Source organism: Thalia democratica, chromosome 1, assembly GCF_965202585.1.
Source record: "Thalia democratica chromosome 1, ktThaDemo2.hap1.1, whole genome shotgun sequence".
In the NCBI taxonomy this organism is placed as follows: Eukaryota; Metazoa; Chordata; class Thaliacea; order Salpida; family Salpidae; genus Thalia; species Thalia democratica.
This window is the reverse complement of record NC_139165.1, coordinates 50,610,526-50,630,189: the sequence shown is the minus strand read 5'-3', so window position 1 is coordinate 50,630,189 and position 19,664 is coordinate 50,610,526. Positions and strand designations below refer to the sequence as shown.

The following is a 19,664-nucleotide window of genomic DNA, read 5'->3' as shown; positions in this document are numbered from 1 at the left end:
TAAATATTTAAATTATCATTCAACAATACTATATTTAACCAAAGGTAGTCTGACATGAGTAAAACAAATAAAGTATATAAAAAAAATATTTCAAATAAAAATCATGAGATATTCTTATAATTTTAGGACGTGGAATTTTTAAAATAAAAAGTTAAACAGTAACTTTTTTAACCTTTAATTAATAGTTTCTGTACACATAATTCTTTGAACTAACAAAAATATGAAGTTTTGCTAGCTTAAAGTTAAACTAAACATAATGATGTATTACTTCTAAAATCATAAAAATATAATCATTGTGTATTTAAAAAAAATTATATTTTTTGAATTAACTTTATTTTAAGAACCAGTTATGTCAAATTTTAATAAAAAGTTTGAAAAGTATTTTTATGCAACAGATGTCATAAATTTAGAAAACTATAACAGGAATCGAAAACTCTATCTAAAAAAGAACTAATAATGTGGATGAACATACGCTTCAAAAACTTGACAACACATCTATTTAGTTAATGACTGGCGACAACATTAAAGAAGTGATAAACTTCATCTTTGTCAATCACTCCCACTTCAGTTTTACATTTGCAACAATTGACTGGGTGATAATGTTCTTCTTCGGTATTTTCTTCATTGGAGTTGTTGTTATTTGTTTTTTCAGAGCTGTTTGCTGATTCCATTGCAGTTCGCTCGGCTCTCTTTCGGTGTCGTTTGAAAATTTTCTTCTTCTTTTTGTCGCTTGACTTCATTTTCACGGTTTGGTCGTAATTGACGCTGCAGTTGGTCACGAACATTGCTCGATATTGGTTTTTGTACTTGGAGTGTCTGGAAAAAAATAGAAGCTTATAAAACAAGGGTGATTGTGTTTATAAAAAACGCTATGACTTGGTTTTTGTTTATTAAAAGTTTTAACAGCTTAAAATAAAATATAGAAAATGTATAGCTTTCCGCTTTAAAACAATATAAAACTTAATTGGAGATCTTCATCAATGTCTTAATTCTTAATCAAAACAGATTTCAAAGTTTAATTAGAATTTAACAGCGCTTAAAAATTAAAATTAAACGGAATTCTTTAAAACAAAACTTTTGCATTTATCTAATTGAACAAAAATTGGACAATTTTGTTGTTTTAACTTATAATAAAATATATGGGTAGGTCTCTAAATTGCGCGAGCGTACAAAATTGCACGAGGGGACAAAATTGCACGAAAACACAAAACTGCACGAAGATACTTTTGCACGAAGACTAATTTGCACGAGAGCACAAAATTGCACGAAGATAAAATTGCACGCAGACAAAATTGCACGAAGGCTCACTTTTGCACGAAGACACTTTTGCACGAGGGTATATTTTTGCACGAGCAGACAATTTTGCACGCAGACACTTTTGCACGAAGGGTCATTTTTGCACGAGTGACAACTTAGCACGGAGGGTCAATTTTGCACGGGTTTTGTTTCCTTCCCAGGGACGGGTCAAAATTGCGCGTAGACATTTTTGCACGAGGGGACAAAATTGCACGAAAAGACTATTTTGCACGAAAATTTTTAATAATGTTTAAAAAATAAAAAAATAAGAATTAAAAAATTTATAACTTAATAATTAAAATACAAAACAAAACTATATAATATTAAAAAAAAAATCTGAATTATAATATTTAATAACTAAATAACGAAAAATAAAAATCAGAATTAAAAAAGTTATAACTTAATAATGAAAAATACAAAACAAAATTATATATTGTTCAAAAAAATAAAAAAATCTGAATTATTAAATTTAATAACTAAATAACGAAAAATTAAAAAAAAAAAAAAAAAAGAGTTAAAAATTTTATAACTTAATAATAAAAAATACGAAACAAAATTACATATTATTCAAAAAAATAAAAAAATCTGAATAATAAAATTTAATAACTAAATAACGAAAAATTAAGAAAAAATATTAAGTAAAAGATAAAAAATAAAATAAGTAAAAATTTAAGTGAATAAAAAAATATATATAGTACTTTTAAGTAAAAAAAATATTTTCCAGTAAAAAAAAAATTAAATGTTAATTAGATTCTTTTAAATAATAAAAAAAGTTAGAATATAAAAAATCAACTAACTTAATAATAAATAAGTTTTAAAATATCAAAAAATATTTAAGATTTACAAAAATTAAAAATTAAATAATAAATACATTAAATAAAAGTCCAAAACAAAAGTTAATAAGATTAATATAAAAAGTCAAATTAAATGAAATAAATAACTAAATAAATTTAAATGAAATAATAATAAATATAAAAGTCAAAATGAACAATTTAAATAATAAGCAAAAATCTATCAAAAAAATTTATATAAATAAAAATAAAAACTAGATTATAAAATTAGATTCTAACCGTTATTAAAATACAATTACCAAAAAAAGAGTTTTGTTTAAACCTTTTTTTTTGTTAAAAATAGAAATTAACTAATTGTAGCTGTTTTATTATTTTGTTTGTTTCATTTAAGTCTAAAGCTTATATTTCCTTTTTCTTCTAAAAATGTAAAAATAAAATTGCTTCTGACAGTGCTTTTTCGCAAGTCTTGGTTAGATAAAGAGAAAATACAGAGCAGGAGAAACTTAAGAGCTAATTAGACTAAAACGCGTGCAAATACTTATGCAACTAAGATTATGTTTAGAAAATTATAAAATAATGATATATAAATTAGGTTTAAAACTTTTATATAAAACAAAAAAGTACAATTTTAAGTATAATTTATGGAATTACAAAGCCGTAACAGAACTTTTTGTACAATGCATAATAAAAATTTCAAAAGACGGATTTTCTCTTTTCTAAATTTATTTAATTGTTTCACTATTTCGCATGCTTGTTTTTTCTGTACAAAAGTATCTTCGTGCAATTTTGTCCCCTCGTGCAATTTTGTACACTCGCGCAATTTTAACACCTACCCATGTAAAATTTTATTTATTATTTTTTTTTAAATCTTGTTTTATTTCATATTTAAATTTAGTATAATTATAATATAATTTATGTTTACATCAATACATGTCTATTTTTAAATTAGGATTATTTTAAGTATGATAAAATTCTAGTTTTGTTTTTATTAAAATAAAATTTTAATTCATAATAGTTTTATAATAGTTTTTAAACACATTAATTTAGTTTAAATAAAAAAAAGGTTTTACATATTAAAAAAAAAATTAAATAAAATTAATTTAAACCTGGTTAAATTAGAATGAACTACACTAGCACATGCTTATTATTTTTTTTTATAAAACATAAAGGTTTTATTATATTTTTTATTTAGTTATTTTAAGTTGATATTTTTTGTGCAAAATTGACCCTCCGTGCAAAACTGTCTGTCGTGCAAAATTGACCTTCCGTGCAAAATTGTAACTCGTGCAAATTCGACCTTCCGTGCAAAATAGTCTTCGTGCAATTTTGTCCCCTCGTGCAATTTTGTGCCCGCGTGCAAATTAGTCTTCGTGCAAAAGTATCTTCGTGCAATTTTGTACACTCGTGCAATTTTGTTCTCGTGCAATTTAGTCCCCGCGTGCAGTTTAGTAACCTCGCGCACTTTTGTCTTCGCGCAATTTAGACCCGTTCCCAAAATATATATATAAAACTATAGCTTACAAAAAAAAAAAAAAAATTAATAAAAAATTCTTTTTATTTTTTTTTGTATTCCTAACTGTTTTTTATCACATACCTTTGGCAGTTACGGCACAGTGTAACGAAACAAGATGGGCAATTAAGCACTGCATCGCTACCAATTTCCTTTTTGCTCGCTTTTCTATCAGAGATTCCTGAATCTCCAAATAGATTTTTCATTCTGCAACAAACAGTTAATCTCGATCAAATGTCAAAGCTATTTGAACTCGCAAAAATATGTTGATTAAATAAAAAGTTTTTATAATAAAGTATTTATGTATTAAAATAATTACTGTGAGCTTATTAAAATTCGCTCTTATACTACGCAAATAGAAAAGTTATCATTTAATTTCTTACAAAGTATAAACAATTAAACTTTACTTAATATTTTATATTGATAACGAAAAGTGTTTTGCAATTATTAGCATTTTCTTTAAAATATTATGTCTAAATGTAGTTTGAACTAGTATCAAACGCTTTAATAAAAATACACATAGCATTGCTACAAAAAAATTTTTTTTTTTTCAAAATCTTTAAACAGAGAAACAATCTTCTCACTTCATCCGGTTGTCGTCCACCCACTTCTGGTCTTCATCGTCGGCTTGCGGATCGTACATCAGCTCCTCGTTGCGCTCCTCCTCGGCTTCTTTGACTTTTCTCGGGTTGCCTACAAACAATGCACAACCATTAAAAACTAGACACGTGATCTACCGAATTAAACTTGTATACAAGGTGGAACGTGATACAGAGTACGAAAATATTTTTGTTTAAGTCAAAAACTTAACTTCAAACAAAATTATTTTTGATCAAAACATCTTAAAACACAGATCTGTGTATTACATCTAAAAATTGTGTTTTTATATAATGTCTGTTTAAAACCTGTAATATTTTTTACACTTTCATGTTTTTATAAAAGCAAATTCACAAAATTAAACTTTAATTATGTTTACAAACCAACTAATCAACTAACTGTACCACGTTTGCTCAGCTTCACACACAGATGAGTCTAGTTGGTCATTCATAAGCTCTTCAAACTCATCTTCACTAGATGAAGCTGGCTCACCTGAAAAATATTATTTTAAAATAAAAATCTTATTTTATAGACAAAATAGAAAAAAAAAATTTTACCAGTTTAAAACTATTGAAATTCTCAAAACTAAATTAACTTTTAATTAAAACACAACAATTTTTGTTGTGTTTTGGTTAGTTTAAGTAAGGTATGAAAAAATTAACAACAGTATTTTTAAACGTTATCTACTTTTATGCTTATAATTGAGATTTAGATTTTAAAAACCTATATCTTTACTCAAAAAATACTCAGTACAAATAATTTTCTAAGCTGTTTTTGTTTATTTTTTCTGCCACTAGTACATTTTAAACTTTTTTTAACTAAAACAAGTTGAAAAATTATTCTATGTAACTTTTAAAGTTAGTAAAGTTTTTTTTATATTTAAATTATTAGCAAAGCATAAATAAGGCTAATCTTTAGTCAGCAAATGAAGTTTTGTTTCATACAAACAATGTTCAAAACAAAGTTTCAAGCAATTCATAAATTATAAATATAAAATACTGTTAAAGAAATAACTTTAAACTAGTCTGAAGCATTTTAAGAAATCTACGAAACCCGCAGTATAAAAATAAAACAATTGAAATTTAGTTTTAGGAAAGTAAACTGATAGTTTTTGTTCAATATCTTTTCTTACTTTTGGTTTTATGGTTTTAAGATTCATTTTATAATTTCATATACAACATATAAATACAAAAAAAAAAAATTGAAATTACAATACTCCTATAATAAGTTAACAAAACTACGTCATTGATATTGTTACTGCTAATTAATAAAAAAAATACAACCTTGTATATTACCCTTAAAATGCATAATAAATAAATAGTAAATTGTGATAACAAAAATATTAAAAAGTAAGACAACGGTAAAGAAACTTCAACTGGTAGTTAAAAGTTTAAAAGTAAAGTTTATAAACTTGATCACTGAAGAAAACCAATTGACAACACTATATTTTCATTGTGAGTTTATTTTTGAAGTATTTAATGAACTTTGTTTAAAAAAAAAATCTAAATAATAACAGACTAAGTGTAAACAGAAATGTTTCTCTTTTATGAAGACAACAATACATATAAAACTCTTTGTGTAGAAATACACCCGTTTTTCCTAGAAATAAAAAATACTGCAAACTAATAAAATAAAAAGATTGAGTATGACCAACAAACATAAACCTGAAACATTTTGCTGTTTTTTTCTGGTTAGTGTTGTGTTTGATTGAAAATTAAATTTTATATCATCCATTTTTTCATCTTCTTCTGAACTATCAAGTTTTTTTTAAGTTTTATTTTTTCTTAATTAATTTGTTATAAGTAAAGTAATTTTATTGTAATGAATATAAAATAACTTCAGACATGCTAAAAATCCAAAACAGAGAAAAATATTTTTTTTTTATGTAATTACTGTTTTGTGTATTTTATAATGCCGAAGATATCAAAATAATTACTAAGCTAGATTTTGTAATGCATTATAGATATCTTTCATAAGTAAACAGCATGTTTTAAGAGAATACTAAACGTGTTTACGTAAGTAATTTTATAATGCTGCTTTATGTATCACTTACTTTAGATAAAAAACTAACTTCTATTATTTTAGTTTATTTTTATCATTAAAATAACAATTCTAAATGAATTTGAAATTTTAATTTAACACTAAAAAATTATTATTAAAAAGTTACATATCAAAGTAAAAAGTTATTATAAACTTGTTTTTAATAAGAAAACTTGACAACATTTCTAGAAAGTTTTTTTTTGAAGTTTTAATTTTAAGTTTGGTACTTTATTACAGGTCTTTTATACCATTACTAAACATCATTCAAAACTCTTTGTTTTGGTTGTACTAATTTTCGATGAAGGTCTTATAAAAGTTTAAACTATTATTTGATATATATATTTATATAGGATTTAGAAACTTTAATTATAACTTATTTATAAAAAACAGTTAATTAGCTCTAAATAAAGATTTAAAAAATATAACAGAATACATTTTATTTTCCTTAAATTTATTTTTGTACTTTTGTAGTAAGGCTCATCAGAAATTGTTTCTTACTAAATTGGAATGAATACAAACTGAAATAAAATCATACTGAAGTTTAAAGTTTCTAAATGACCTAAATAATCTTCACAAAAATCTCAGTTCTACAAAAGAAGAAGAACACAACAATTCATTAAACTTTTAAGATGTTTGTGTCCAACGGTCAGTTTAGGGGGAACTTTAAAAAAAAATCCATCATAAATTAAATTCAGAAGCATTATATGTTCTGTGGGCATCTTTTGGTCCAGTCAAGCAGAAGTTAGGAGTTTTAACTGGTATGGTGAAGGGTTTCACCAGACTTTGTTCTCCTCGCTTTCTTGAAGGCGAGTTGACAACACTTCAAAACACTTTCCTTTCCCTTTGTTATCCAGGTAACTTAGTTTCAAAAGTTATAACAAGAGCTAGAAGTTCATCAGCTTTAAAAATGATTGGCCCTCAGAAGTATCCAGTATACTTAAAACTTCCTTACCTTGGAAATATTTCTGAGAGGTTTTCTAAGAAAATTTCAGAGGAAATAAACCAAGTTTTCAGCTCTGTTCATTTAAGAACAGTTTTGTATACTGTCTGACCTCTAAGTGGAATTTACAAAGATGTTTCTCCACACCCATGAAAAAAGTAACATCATTTATAAAATTTAGTTGTCACTGTGGTAGTGACTACGTGGGAATCACATCTCAAAGGTTTCATGTAAGAATCGATCAGCATGTTCCAAAAGTCTTGAAAATTTGGTTTGATGGCCGTTCGGAGATACCAATGAAAAAAACTTCTCGGCAATTGGGCAACATTTGTTGGACAATAGCTGAGTATGCTAAAAATTATAAAAAGGGCAATTTTTTAGTCTTAGTGAGAGCTGAGAACTCTTTTCAACTGCATATTCTGGAAGCTTTATGTATTCAATCTTTAAGGCCCAGTTTATGTAAGCAGAAAAAGTTTGTATTCCAAACTAGACTTTTTAAATTCTTATATTAAGTAATTTCAAAGTAATTAGTTTTTTGTTAAAGTTTTATTTTAAAGTATAGCTTTAATTTTAATTTTATAACTTGTTTATTTTAGATTGTTTTAATTCTAACAAGTTTTATTAGTATACCAAATGTATATAACATAAGCACTTAGTTAATTTTTAACATTTGATTATTACGTCATTTTATATTTTAAAACTTTAAACTTCAGTATGATTTTATTTCAATTTGTATTCATTCAAATTTAGTAAGAAAAAATTTCTGGTGAGCCTTACTACGGAAAAACTAAAATAAACTTAAGGAAAATGAAATATATTCTGTTATATTTTTTAAATAAGTTTTGCACCAGAAAAAAGCTAATTAAATAATTATTTAAAATAAACTTATATTTAATAATACACAATTGCTAAAAGTTTTTTGATTATATTTTGCCAGGTTATCTGAATTTCTTCTAGGTTTTTGAAAGCGCAATTTCAGCATAAAATTTATATTAAGAAAAAAAACTATCCTAAATAGCATACAAATATTAAAAAGATACTGTAATGGTACTTAAAATGTGCTTTATAATAAATAAAAATTTAGATAACACAAAAATAATTATTTTACTTGAAAAACTTTTGAGGTCTGATCAAAACTGTTTACAAGCAAAAACTGTTTAAAAATTCAAGTTTTCAAGGTTTTTTTAAATTTCTCAAATTACAGGTTTTTCCAGTTATTTTTATTTAAATTGTTAAATTCCAAATTTTTGAAGGATTCCAAGGTTTTGGCAATCCTAATAATATCATAATCAATTTTCAGTTAGACTAAAAAAATACACAGCTTTTTTATGGTAAATTTTATTTGTTTATTCTTAATAAATTTTAGCAACTAATATTGTAAAACATTAAAATGGTTAAACTATTGATTTTAAAAATCCAACAAATAAAACATACTTAAAATTAAGAACATGCTTAATCAATCTGTATAAATACTTTTTATTAAACACTTTTTTTCACAAAATACAAGTATAGGGTAACAAACAATAATAAATATCCACATTAACAAAGAATAAAATATTAAAATATTTTCAGGGTTGCCACTCTTTGAGCCAAAAAATCTTCCCTGAGTGACCAAAAATTTCCCTGAGTAACCTTAAATTTCCCTGAGTTTCCCTGAGTATTTTTCAAATCTTAAAAAAAAAAATTTCTCTTCTAACACAAATTATTAATACCTCATTCTCATTTTTCTTCTTTAATAATAAAAGGAAAGTTGTATGTGTATGCTTCTGCATTAAATTTAAAAAAAAAACTGTTTTCAAAAACTCAATCTTAAAAGGTTTAAACCAATTAAAAATTAAAAACTAAATTTTTGCACAACTTTGTGTAAACTTGTTAGTTAACTTTCTACATAAAAGAATAAAGTTTAATTTGTTTGACATTTTAATTGACAAAAGTAACTAAAAATAAAAAGTTTATTAGAACTTTTCAATGAATAGTTAACAACAACTTTCATTTCTCTAAACTGTTTGATTTTACTTAAGTAAATATAAATTTAAAACTTAAAAAAACTACAATGATAATACTAAGAATATTGAAGAACTAGCCGCAAGGCTAAAAAAATTCTAAATAACCACTTAAATAATAAAAATTACTACTTTTAAACAAAATATTGAAACTGGATTAACTAAACCTCATTCTAGATCTAGAAAAAAATTTCCCTGAGATTTTCAAAAACTTCCCTGAAATTTAGAGAAAAAATCAAAACTTCCCTGAGTTTCCCTGAGTTAAAAGAAAAATACCAAAATTCCCTGAGTTTCCCTGAGTTTCCCTGAGATTTTCTACAGTTTGAAAATTCCCTGAGATTCCCTGAGTTCCCTGAGTGTGTGGCAACCCTGTATTTTGTTGTAGAGAATTTTGGTTTAAAATCTTTAAAACTAAACTATAAATTTTCCTTCAATGTTGAAACAATTGTTTACACATTATAACGTTACACAACAACAAATCATTAATATTTTGACTAACATAAACAATAAATATAGTATTTTTTGATCACGCTTATCAGTGTTTAATTTGTGGTTAAAATTTTTGTAATAACATTAAATGGTAATACCTGAGAATTAGAGCCTTTGAAAATTAAATTTATTTTATACTCTATTTAATAAATTTGTATAACTGTGTTACATTTGTATATCACTGATTAAATGTTTGCATTATTTAGCTAATTATTATAGTTATGTTATTTTACATTATTATATATAAGTTTATTGAACAAAAAGCGAAAAAAAAAAACAAAAATTTTTGCTCAAAAATGTTTTGGTTCAATGACCTGGATAGCAAAAAGACCTCTCGGTCATCGAGTTGCATACCCAATCTTAATCAATATTATAATGAGCTAAAAATGAAAAAAATTAAAAATTTAAACTCTAAAACGAAAAGCTCTATAAAAAGAGACTCTATTGAACTTTACAACATTAAATATTTTTCTTAAGAAAAATAAATAGAAAAAAAAGAATTTTCCAAAAAATTAAAGAATTTTTACACACTCATATATCTAACACTATATACACATAAATATATATCTAACTTTACGTTAAAAGGTTAAGTTTTTACCTGAAATTTCAATTTTAAAATTAATCCAGAACTTTGCAAATAAATTACCCTGTTATATAATTTAAAAAGAAAAAATATATATATATATTAAGTTATTTCCTTTTTTTATGTGTGTTTAAGAATTTCGACTCTACTACCAACTTATTTTAACCTATCAAAAAGTAAGTAACAGTAAAATATAACTATAACATTAAAGAAAAAAAAAAATAACGTAAGACTGCAATATTCAAACAAAGTAAAATAAAGCTGTATCCATAAAAAAAAATTGCTTAAACTAGATAAAAAGTATAGAATAAATATATCATTTTAATTAAGTATTTTGTGCTAAAAAGGTTTTTTTTTTCTTTTGATAATTTAAGTTGAAAATAAAAATATTTCACATTTGAATAGCTACATAAACTATTGTAAAAATTTTTTTTTATAAAATATTAAAGAAGTGATTTTTACAATAACTGAACTTAACTTTTATAAATAAAAACATGAAGATACGTTAAAAAAAAAAAAAAAAAAAACAATAATAATTTTAACAGCAATGATATTAACAACAACAAATTTCTTTCCACTAAATCAATCAAAAAAAAAAAACTCTTTTCTTTTTGAAAAACTTGTCTAAGTCTTAACTGAAATAATAGAAAGAAAACAACATTTGTAAACATAAAAAAGAATAATTTTGCTTTGCTCAAAAAGAGATTTTGCTTTAATATAAATTTGCTTGAAACAGTTATCTCAGCTTGCTTTTTAAATACTTTATTTTCTGCTAAAATATAAACATCTATAACTATTCTTTTTACATTTTCATGCAATAAAAAATATAAAATAATAAAGTATATATTAAAAAAAAGTATCTTAAGGAATAGTCTTAAAAATAACTGGACAGAAAATGCTAAAATCTCAACTAAACCAATGTTAATGTAACCAAACAAATCTACTTTCCAACAAAAAATTAAAAAATAAACAAAAAATTGGATATTAAATGAATTACTAAATAGTTAACTTTAACTACAATCTTAGAAATAATTAGATGGAAAATGATAAAATCCAGTCTAAACCAATGTTACTGTGACCAAACAAATCAACTTTCGGACAAAAAAAAACTAAAATATAAAAAAATTAATAAAAATTTGGATATTAAATGACAAGTACTATTAACTCCTTAAACAAAGTAAATAGGGAGTAGGAATGATCACTAATGACCTTGAGAATTACTATTTAAAAGATAACTTTTAAGTTCATGCTGGAACTTTCCAAAATAACTTATACTTTTTAAACTTAATGGCAACTTAGTCCACAACTTACTACCTTGGAAGGATAGTGATTATGACCTATTTTGCTGTTGAATCTAGGTAGGAAAAAATTTGTTTCTGAAGACCTGGTATGATAATTATGTACATTTTTTACACTTTTATAGTAATTTTTAAAGTTATCTGGTAACAAATTGTTGTTAAACTTAAACATAAAAAGACCTAATTCATATAAATACAGATTCTCAACATTTAATATTTTTTTCTGAGGTTTTAATTCTCTTACACTGTCATCATATTTCTTATAATGTATGCATCTAAGTGCTCTGTTTATGAGAGCATTAATATCATTTATACATTTTTTATTTGCTCTTCCCCAGCACAACAAGCCATATCTAACATTGCTCATAAGCAAAGAATTAAAGATCAAATATAATGCTTTTTCATTTAAGAAGTGTCTGGTTTTATATAATATACCCAATGTTTTTTGTAATTTTGTTTTTATAGTTTCTATGTGTTCTGACCATTTTAAATTTCTGTCTATAATTATTCCCAAATATTTATAGCTATTTGTGTTCGATATAACTGTTTTACCTATTTTTACATTAGGATCTTTTTTTTTCCAAAAAATATTTTTTGATTGATATAAAATCATGCTTCTGGTTTTATTAAGATTTAATTTAAGTTTATTTTCCATTAGCCAATCTGATACCTTTTTAAGTTCTATGTTAAAAATTTTACTGTCATTTAGATATGTGTCTTTTGTATATGTTTTGTACAACATTGTGTCATCTGCGAAGTTGAGGATGTTAAGACCAGTGTTGTTTTGTAGGTCATTTATATGTATTAAGAATAATAACGGCCCAAATACTGACCCCTGTGGAACCCTAATTTCACATTCTTCACAGGTTGACTCATATCCTCCAAAGCTAACAAATTGTTTCCTTCCATCTAGATATGAGCTGATTAGCAGATACATATTTCCTCTCACACCATAACTTTCCAACTTTCTTAGTAAGATATTTCGATCTACACTGTCAAACGCTTTACTTAAATCCAAAAAGACTGCACAAACTGCGTTTCCTTTATCAAAATTTGACATAACCCCTTCAACAAATTCAGACAAAGCTAAAGTGGTGGAATGATTCTGTCGAAAGCCAAACTGAGAATTGTTTAAAACATTATTTTTAGAAAAAAAACTGTACAGGTGACCATAGATTACTTTTTCGATTATTTTATTTAAATTAGATAGAAGTGAAATGGGTCTATAATTTCCTGGTAAAGTTTTTAATCCTGATTTAAAAATTGGTATTACTTTTGAAAGTTTTAGGCTACTTGGATAAACACCTTCATAAAATGCTTGGTTAATTAATTTGCTTAGTAATGGGGATATAAAATTGTTTACTTTTTTAAGGATCTTTACAGATATACAATCTTCACCACTAGCTTTGTTTGGATCTAAACTCTTGATAGTATTAAATACTTCAGTTTCTGTTACATCTAACCAAAAGAAACTGTTACTAACATTTTTTATTTTATTAGCTGAGTTCAGAGTATCCCTTTTTTTTGTACAGGTCTGTAAGCCAATATTTGCAAAATGAGTATTTAATTTATCAACTATTTCAACTGGTTTGGTATAAGAATTTTCATTTATATCTAGCTGGTGTGGAAATTGGTTTTCTTGTTTTTTTCTATGGGTTATACTATTTATTATTCTCCAAATTTTGGATGTATTTTTTTCAGAGATTTTAAGCTTGTTTTCATAGTATGCCTTTTTTGATATTGTTTTAATTTTTGTAAGTTTGTTTCTGTATTTTTTGTATTCTTGAACTTTAATTGGATTATTAAAATTATCTTTGCAGATACTTTTGTATAATTTATTTTTTTGTTTTATGGATTTCAATATTGCTTTAGTTATCCAAGGTTTTGATTTTAATTTTAGTTTAGCTTTAGATAATTTTTTATTTGGAACATTTTTGTAAGTTAAATCTTTAATTTTTCTTATTAGGTTATTAAATTTTGTGTCAATAGAACTTTCAGATTGAATTAAATTGTTAGTTTCATGTATGCTAAAAATAAGTGAAGCATCTGCTATAAGTTTTTTGGTATTGATTTTTGAGAAGTCTTGAAAGTATTGGTTTTTATTTTTAAAATCATTTTTCATTAGGTTGCAATTTTTAAGTTTTATAAAAAGGGGAAAGTGATCTGATATATCTGACATAAGCACTTGGCACTGAATAACTTTTTGTGGTGTTGAGCAATAAAAATGATCTATCAATGTACCTCCAGAATTATTAATTCTAGTTGGGACTTTGATGATATTTGTAAGACCAAATCCATTTATATGATTTAAGTAATTTTTCACTGATGTAGCTTTATCATTTAGATAGTTAATATTAATATCTCCAAATATACAAATATCTTTATAATTATTTATATTTTCTAAGAAGAAACCTGAGAAATTTTTACTGAATTCAGGAATTGAAGAATTAGGGTGACGGTATATAATTCCTACTAAAATATTTTTATTATTTTTACTATTAACTCCTACTGATATTTCTAACCATATAGATTCATAACTAACACATATAAAACTTAAGTCTTTTCTGATTGAGTATGTTATTGAATTTTTGACATACACACCAACGCCTCCTGAGTTTGACATAGAATTTACACAATGAAAATTGTAACCAGTTAATGACAAAAAAATTGTGTCGGTATTTTTATTAATTTTAGTTTCACTGATTCCTATTATATCAGGTATGATTTTATATGAGAACATTAATTCCTCTAGCTTAGATCTATTTTTATTCAAACTTCTTATATTTATGTGTAAAAAACTTAAACTGCCCTTAAAATCTTTTTCTATAATATTTTCAAAATCATCTGAACAGGAATACTGAGTTTTTGTAACAATAGGTCCAGTCTGGATATTAAATTTTCCATTTGAAATGCTATTATTTATCACAAAAAGTTCATTGTTATTAACTTGACTAAATGGAAAAATATTTTTGCAAAAACAACTGTTATTATTACAAATTTTGCAATTATAACTACAAATATTACTTAAGTTAAGGTTTTTTAGTTCTTTATTACTTAAAAAAGTAAAAGGTATTTCCTGTACTAAACAATTAAAACAAAAAAAGGTTCATTAGATTTACTTAGAGAAACAAATTGGGAACTAGAAATTTTACAACATTTAAAATGTGACCATTGGCCACATATTTCACAATATATACAGTTATTTTTTACACTTTTTTTACACACTGAACAAATATATACACTTTTATTAACAGACATTAAACTACAAAAATGTTTCTAAGCAAAATAACTAAGTTCTTAATTAAGAAGCTAGGTTAACTAAGTCTGAAATATTTCTTACCGTAACTGTATCTGATCCCTCTTTTTTTCTTAGATAAACTGTTCCATTTGTAGTCCAAAGAAACCTCCAGTTGTTAGTTTTTCTGTAACAATTTGCCAAATAGAATAATTGTTTATTTTTGGGAGTAAGATTTTCATTTATGTACACGTTTTTAATACCATCATCTAATGAACTAATTTTAGCTTTAGCAAGATTCTTTTTATTACTATATATGTAATTTCTTTTATTAATATTTTTGAATCTAACTAAAATAGAACTTTTGATTACTTCATTTTTATTATCTTTTTTAACTAGTTGTCTTGCTAACTCAATATCTTCCTCACACAACAGAGGGTCAACTTTTTTCATGACCTTCATTGCAACATCAACTACATTTTCATTCTTCATAAAAGGCACCCCACTGATTTCGACATTCCTACTTTTTAAATTTCTTTCAATGTAGTCAAGTTGTAGGCTTGAATTACTGACCTCCTTCTTCATTTCTTTCAATTGAACATTTAATCTCTCATTGTTTAACTTAACAAATTTTACCTCCTTCTTGATATTTTCATTCTCTTTTTTTACATCTTCAAACTGATTGTTTAGAAAAATAAGTGACTTTTTCATGGAGTCTATTACCTCTGCCTGATTTGCCAAGTTTCCCTTAATTTCCTGCATTTCATTAAGAAGTGCATTAGTTGATTTTTTTTGGACTTCAGTTAATTTTTCTATCATCTTCTTTAATGTTGAGCAATTCACTTTCTCAGCCATTTTAATTAATTTATAATAATAATAATTTATATATAAGTAAAAACTATACACTATTCATCAAAAAACCTTATTCAAATAGAATTATATTATTTTTTTAAAACGATCTAATTCTCAGTTATTACCATTTAATGTTAAAATAGAAATTTCTATCATTAAATAAATACTGATGAACGCGGTCAAAAAGTACTTATATTTATAAAAGAGGAAAAAAATTTATTAATTACAAGTTTATTAAACATTTTAAGTTTTTTGTTAATAGACATTTTGTTTTTGTCTAAAATGAAAAATTATAATTTTATTAAAACTAAACTTGTTTATAGATTTGATTTTGTTTCAATAAAATAATAACTTTCTTTAGTTTAGTTATTTATAAATATGAATCTTAAACGAGTATTTTAAATGTCAAAAATAAATAAGTGCACAAAGTTAATATGAATTTTAGTTCAGAATCAGTGTTGCCACTCTTTGAGCCAAAAATATATACTGATGGATTAATAACTATTCTGAGTGACCATAAACTGTTTTGAGTTTAATAAAATCCTAAAAAGTCTCTGGCACAAACTACTTACACCTCACTCATGTTTTTTTTTAAACCTGTATATTTGGGTAGGTGTCAAAGTTGCATAAAGAGACACTTTTGTTCAAAGGGTAAACTTAGCACAAAGACACTTTTGCATGAAGGGACACTTTTGCATAGGTTCAAGTATTCTTAGTCTATCTAATTTTTTTTCTACTTTTACTGTTAACCCTAACCGTTGAAAAAAAGTAAATTTTCTTCATTTTAGTCTTTTTAGAAGTTTATTTTTTTGTTTTAATTTTTTTAAATTTATTTTTTTACTCTTTTGCAAAAGTTTTTTTGTGTATAAATGTCTCTTCACTGTTCCAGATTTTTTCAGAATTCCAGGTTTATTGATAACCCTGGTATATTTGACCCGTTCCCCTTTTTCTTATTTGTGGTTATTCTTTTTGTTACATAGCTATTATATATAAACTGCATATTTCCTTTTAAGTCAGTTCAATTTACTATAAAATTACCTGTCCAAATTATTATCTTCATCACTTTCTGCTGCATTGTAAAATCCATAACCATCTATTTCATTAAAACTAGAAAACATTCTCTTTTGTTATTTAGCAATTAGCAAAATATTTGTAGAGACATATTTTTTATAAGTTTGAGAAACTGATACTGGGACCTTCCCTAAGTAGACTAAATTTTATGACATTTAAAAAAATCTCGACAGAAGGGTTGCGAGATTTAAAAAAAATTACACTGAATAAACTCTTGTTTATAAAAATTTAAAATTCAATTCCAAATCTTAAGTTTAGTGGTTTACGCAAAGAAGCCTGGTCATTTGCAGAGTTACAAGAACTCAAAAAAAATACTGAAGAACAATTATAAGCTTGTCTAAATTTAAAATGTAATTCTAGCAGCAACAAGTGTAGACTAGTTTCTCTGAAACCCTTTGAAATTAAATGAAAAAAAAATAAAAAGAAATTTTTATAATATTCAAAAAAAATGTTGTTTAATCTCATTTTTTAAGTTACTAAAGTAGATTCGCTTGTGATTTTTTTCAAAAATTTTTAATGATAAAAATCAATACTTAAAAAATGCTTAAACAACTAAATGCCAAAAAAAGATACAAAAATTCCATTTATCAAAAAAAAAATTTCTTTATTTTTGCGCGATGCGCTACTTAGAACGAGCTGATATTAATTAATTACTACTTTCAAGTTAAAAAAATTCTTTATCGTGTCATAAAAAGTGATAGATGTAAAGTATAACTTTCGTTTGCCTGTATGTATATGGAAATTTTAAAGTAACTTTACTAATTCATTGAACTATATGTTGAATTTTTACTAATAACTACTGAGTTTATTCTACTTCTTTTACTTCTAGAAAATAAATTTATCTGAAAGAAACATTTTTTCTTAGTTTCTAATAAATAGCAATTTAAAGTTCGGTTATTTTTAAGTAGATTTCCAATATATATTAGAGTATAATACTTATTTTAAGTATTTGTTTTATTTCCTGGTTTAATTTTTATAATTAACAATAACTGATTATGTTACTTCGACTACTTGACTTATGACCACAACATCAAAATAGTGAAATTTTAACATTTTGTTTATATTTTGGACCTAAGTCAAATTATTAACTTGTTTTTTAATCTTTTTTAATATTATTTGTTAATGTTGGTGGTAAAATCAGTGGATTTCTAATTGTCACTTTTTTTTTCAATCAAAGATAATCATTATGAAAAAAACAATCTTTTTTTTTAATTTTTGTTCATAATTTATTATTTATTAATAACTAATAATTTAAGGTACTTTAGCTTTCGTTTTAAATATATAAAATGATTTCCCGTATATTCAAGTTTTAACCAATAGTTAATAAATACAATTCTTATTTTCGAAGTTTAATAAATTATTTTTATTTCATTTACACTTATGAGCTTTTTAATTTATAACCTCGATGACCGAAAGGTTTTTTAATAAACCAGGTCCTATGGGCTATGACCAAATATTTTGAGCACTTTTTTGTCGTCCAACAAACTATATTATAAAACAGATTAGGAGTTTGTTTTGACTTGTTCTTGTGCGACCCTTGTTTGTATCTTTATTTAAATATCTTACTTTTTAATAAAAACCATGTTTAAATCTACTAAAAACTACTTATTTTTCTAAAGTTGCAAAAATATTTCTTAGTAAATAAACAACAACAATTTAAAAAATAATCAATAAAAAAAAAACAACGAAGTTTCTTTTTCGTTTAATCCGCTAAGTTCTACATATATTTTTTAGAAGATGAAAGTACTTTAGGATCAACTTTTAGCTTTGAATAATTGAATTCGTAAACTTTTACTCTTTTTTGAACGACAAAAACGCTAAAAGTATTTGGTTCTTGGACCTAGTGCACGTAAAAACTTTTCGGTTATCGAGTCGCACACCGCTTGGATACATTTAAATGTCTTGTCTAGGTCAATTATATTACAGCGAGTTTAGTTTATTTTTAATATAATTAGTGAAGGTTATTATGAAATAATGTATTTATTTATTAGTGGAGGTCTTTAAAATTACGTATACTTTATTTTAATAAAAATTATTAGTTATGTTTGAATGAAAATTCATTTCTTTTTGTTGTAATTAGTCGCAGAGTTAAAAAACTTTATTAAATTATATTTTATTAACTTTTTGACTTGTATAACCTTTTAGGTCCTAGACTAAATAAATATTGCTATTTGAGTACGCTCTTAACTCAAATAAAATACTAATTTATTAGTTACTTCGTCAAATCATGAAAAAACTATCGAGATTTTTTTTTCTAGTAAAGAACTTAATTACTTAGTTATTTTTGCTGTTTATAACTTTAAATCTTATTATCAACATAGTGTTATTATCAACTTTTAGTAAAATCTTGAGAAATAATAGTTAATAAAAAAATGTTTTGATGCTTAGCAAATTTTATCTTTTATAGAGTTATCTCTTATTAAATACTTAATAAATGAAATAGGTTTATAAAACTTTTTTTTGTCTAATTGAACAAAAAGTTTTAAATTTGTTAGTAGTTCTCTAGGTTAATGGAAACCCTATGTATTGTTTAAAAAACAGAGTAAGTTTACGAGATAATAAGAGTTATTTTTTACTGAACTGTTTACAGAAATACTTGCAAGTACAGCTTTTATATACTTTTTTTTTCATTACAGTATAAAATTTAATACTTAAATTGATACTTACAGTTAAATATATTATTAATGGGGACGAGTCAGATATGCACGAAGGGACACTTTTGCATACAAAATTATAGCAACTTCTGAAGTTATTATTGATTGATCGTTTTATAAAAAGAAAGTTTATAATAAAACTAAAAAAAGCTCAAGGACAAAACTTCAGAACAGCTTATACATTTTTTTAGATTAAGTCGAGGTCGGAAGGCAGTTGGTGCTCGCGGGCCAAATTTCAAGTTTTCAAAATCTACGCGGGCCAAATTTTTAGTTTTAGTAATATTTGAATAATCTTTCGGCTTTAG

General features: G+C 24.7%; 1 protein-coding gene across 1 annotated transcript; it reads right to left on the bottom strand.

The window, feature by feature from the left end:
- Nucleotides 1–329: 329 nt before the first annotated feature.
- Nucleotides 330–16,770, bottom strand: LOC145843416 (E2F-associated phosphoprotein-like). Its single transcript, XM_082950898.1, has 6 exons — nt 16,673–16,770; nt 5,859–5,947; nt 4,594–4,686; nt 4,182–4,290; nt 3,682–3,804; nt 330–816 (listed from the first exon to the last, which is right to left on the bottom strand). Exons 1-6 carry the CDS (start codon nt 16,750–16,752, stop codon nt 504–506), a joined length of 807 nt encoding a protein of 268 aa, XP_082807024.1. The 5' UTR covers nt 16,753–16,770; the 3' UTR covers nt 330–503.
- Nucleotides 16,771–19,664: the final 2,894 nt, after the last annotated feature.

Excerpts from the sequence above, each read along its gene's own strand:
- LOC145843416 (XM_082950898.1), bottom strand. The coding sequence starts at position 16,752 with ATGTTTTCTAGTTTTAATGAAATAGATGGTTATGGATTTTACAATGCA. Across the intron at positions 4,687-5,858 it reads AAAACAGCAAAATGTTTCAG|GTGAGCCAGCTTCATCTAGT; the intron begins GTTTATGTTTGT and ends AATATTTTTCAG. Across the intron at positions 4,291-4,593 it reads AGCTGAGCAAACGTGGTACA|GCAACCCGAGAAAAGTCAAA; the intron begins GTTAGTTGATTA and ends CATTGTTTGTAG.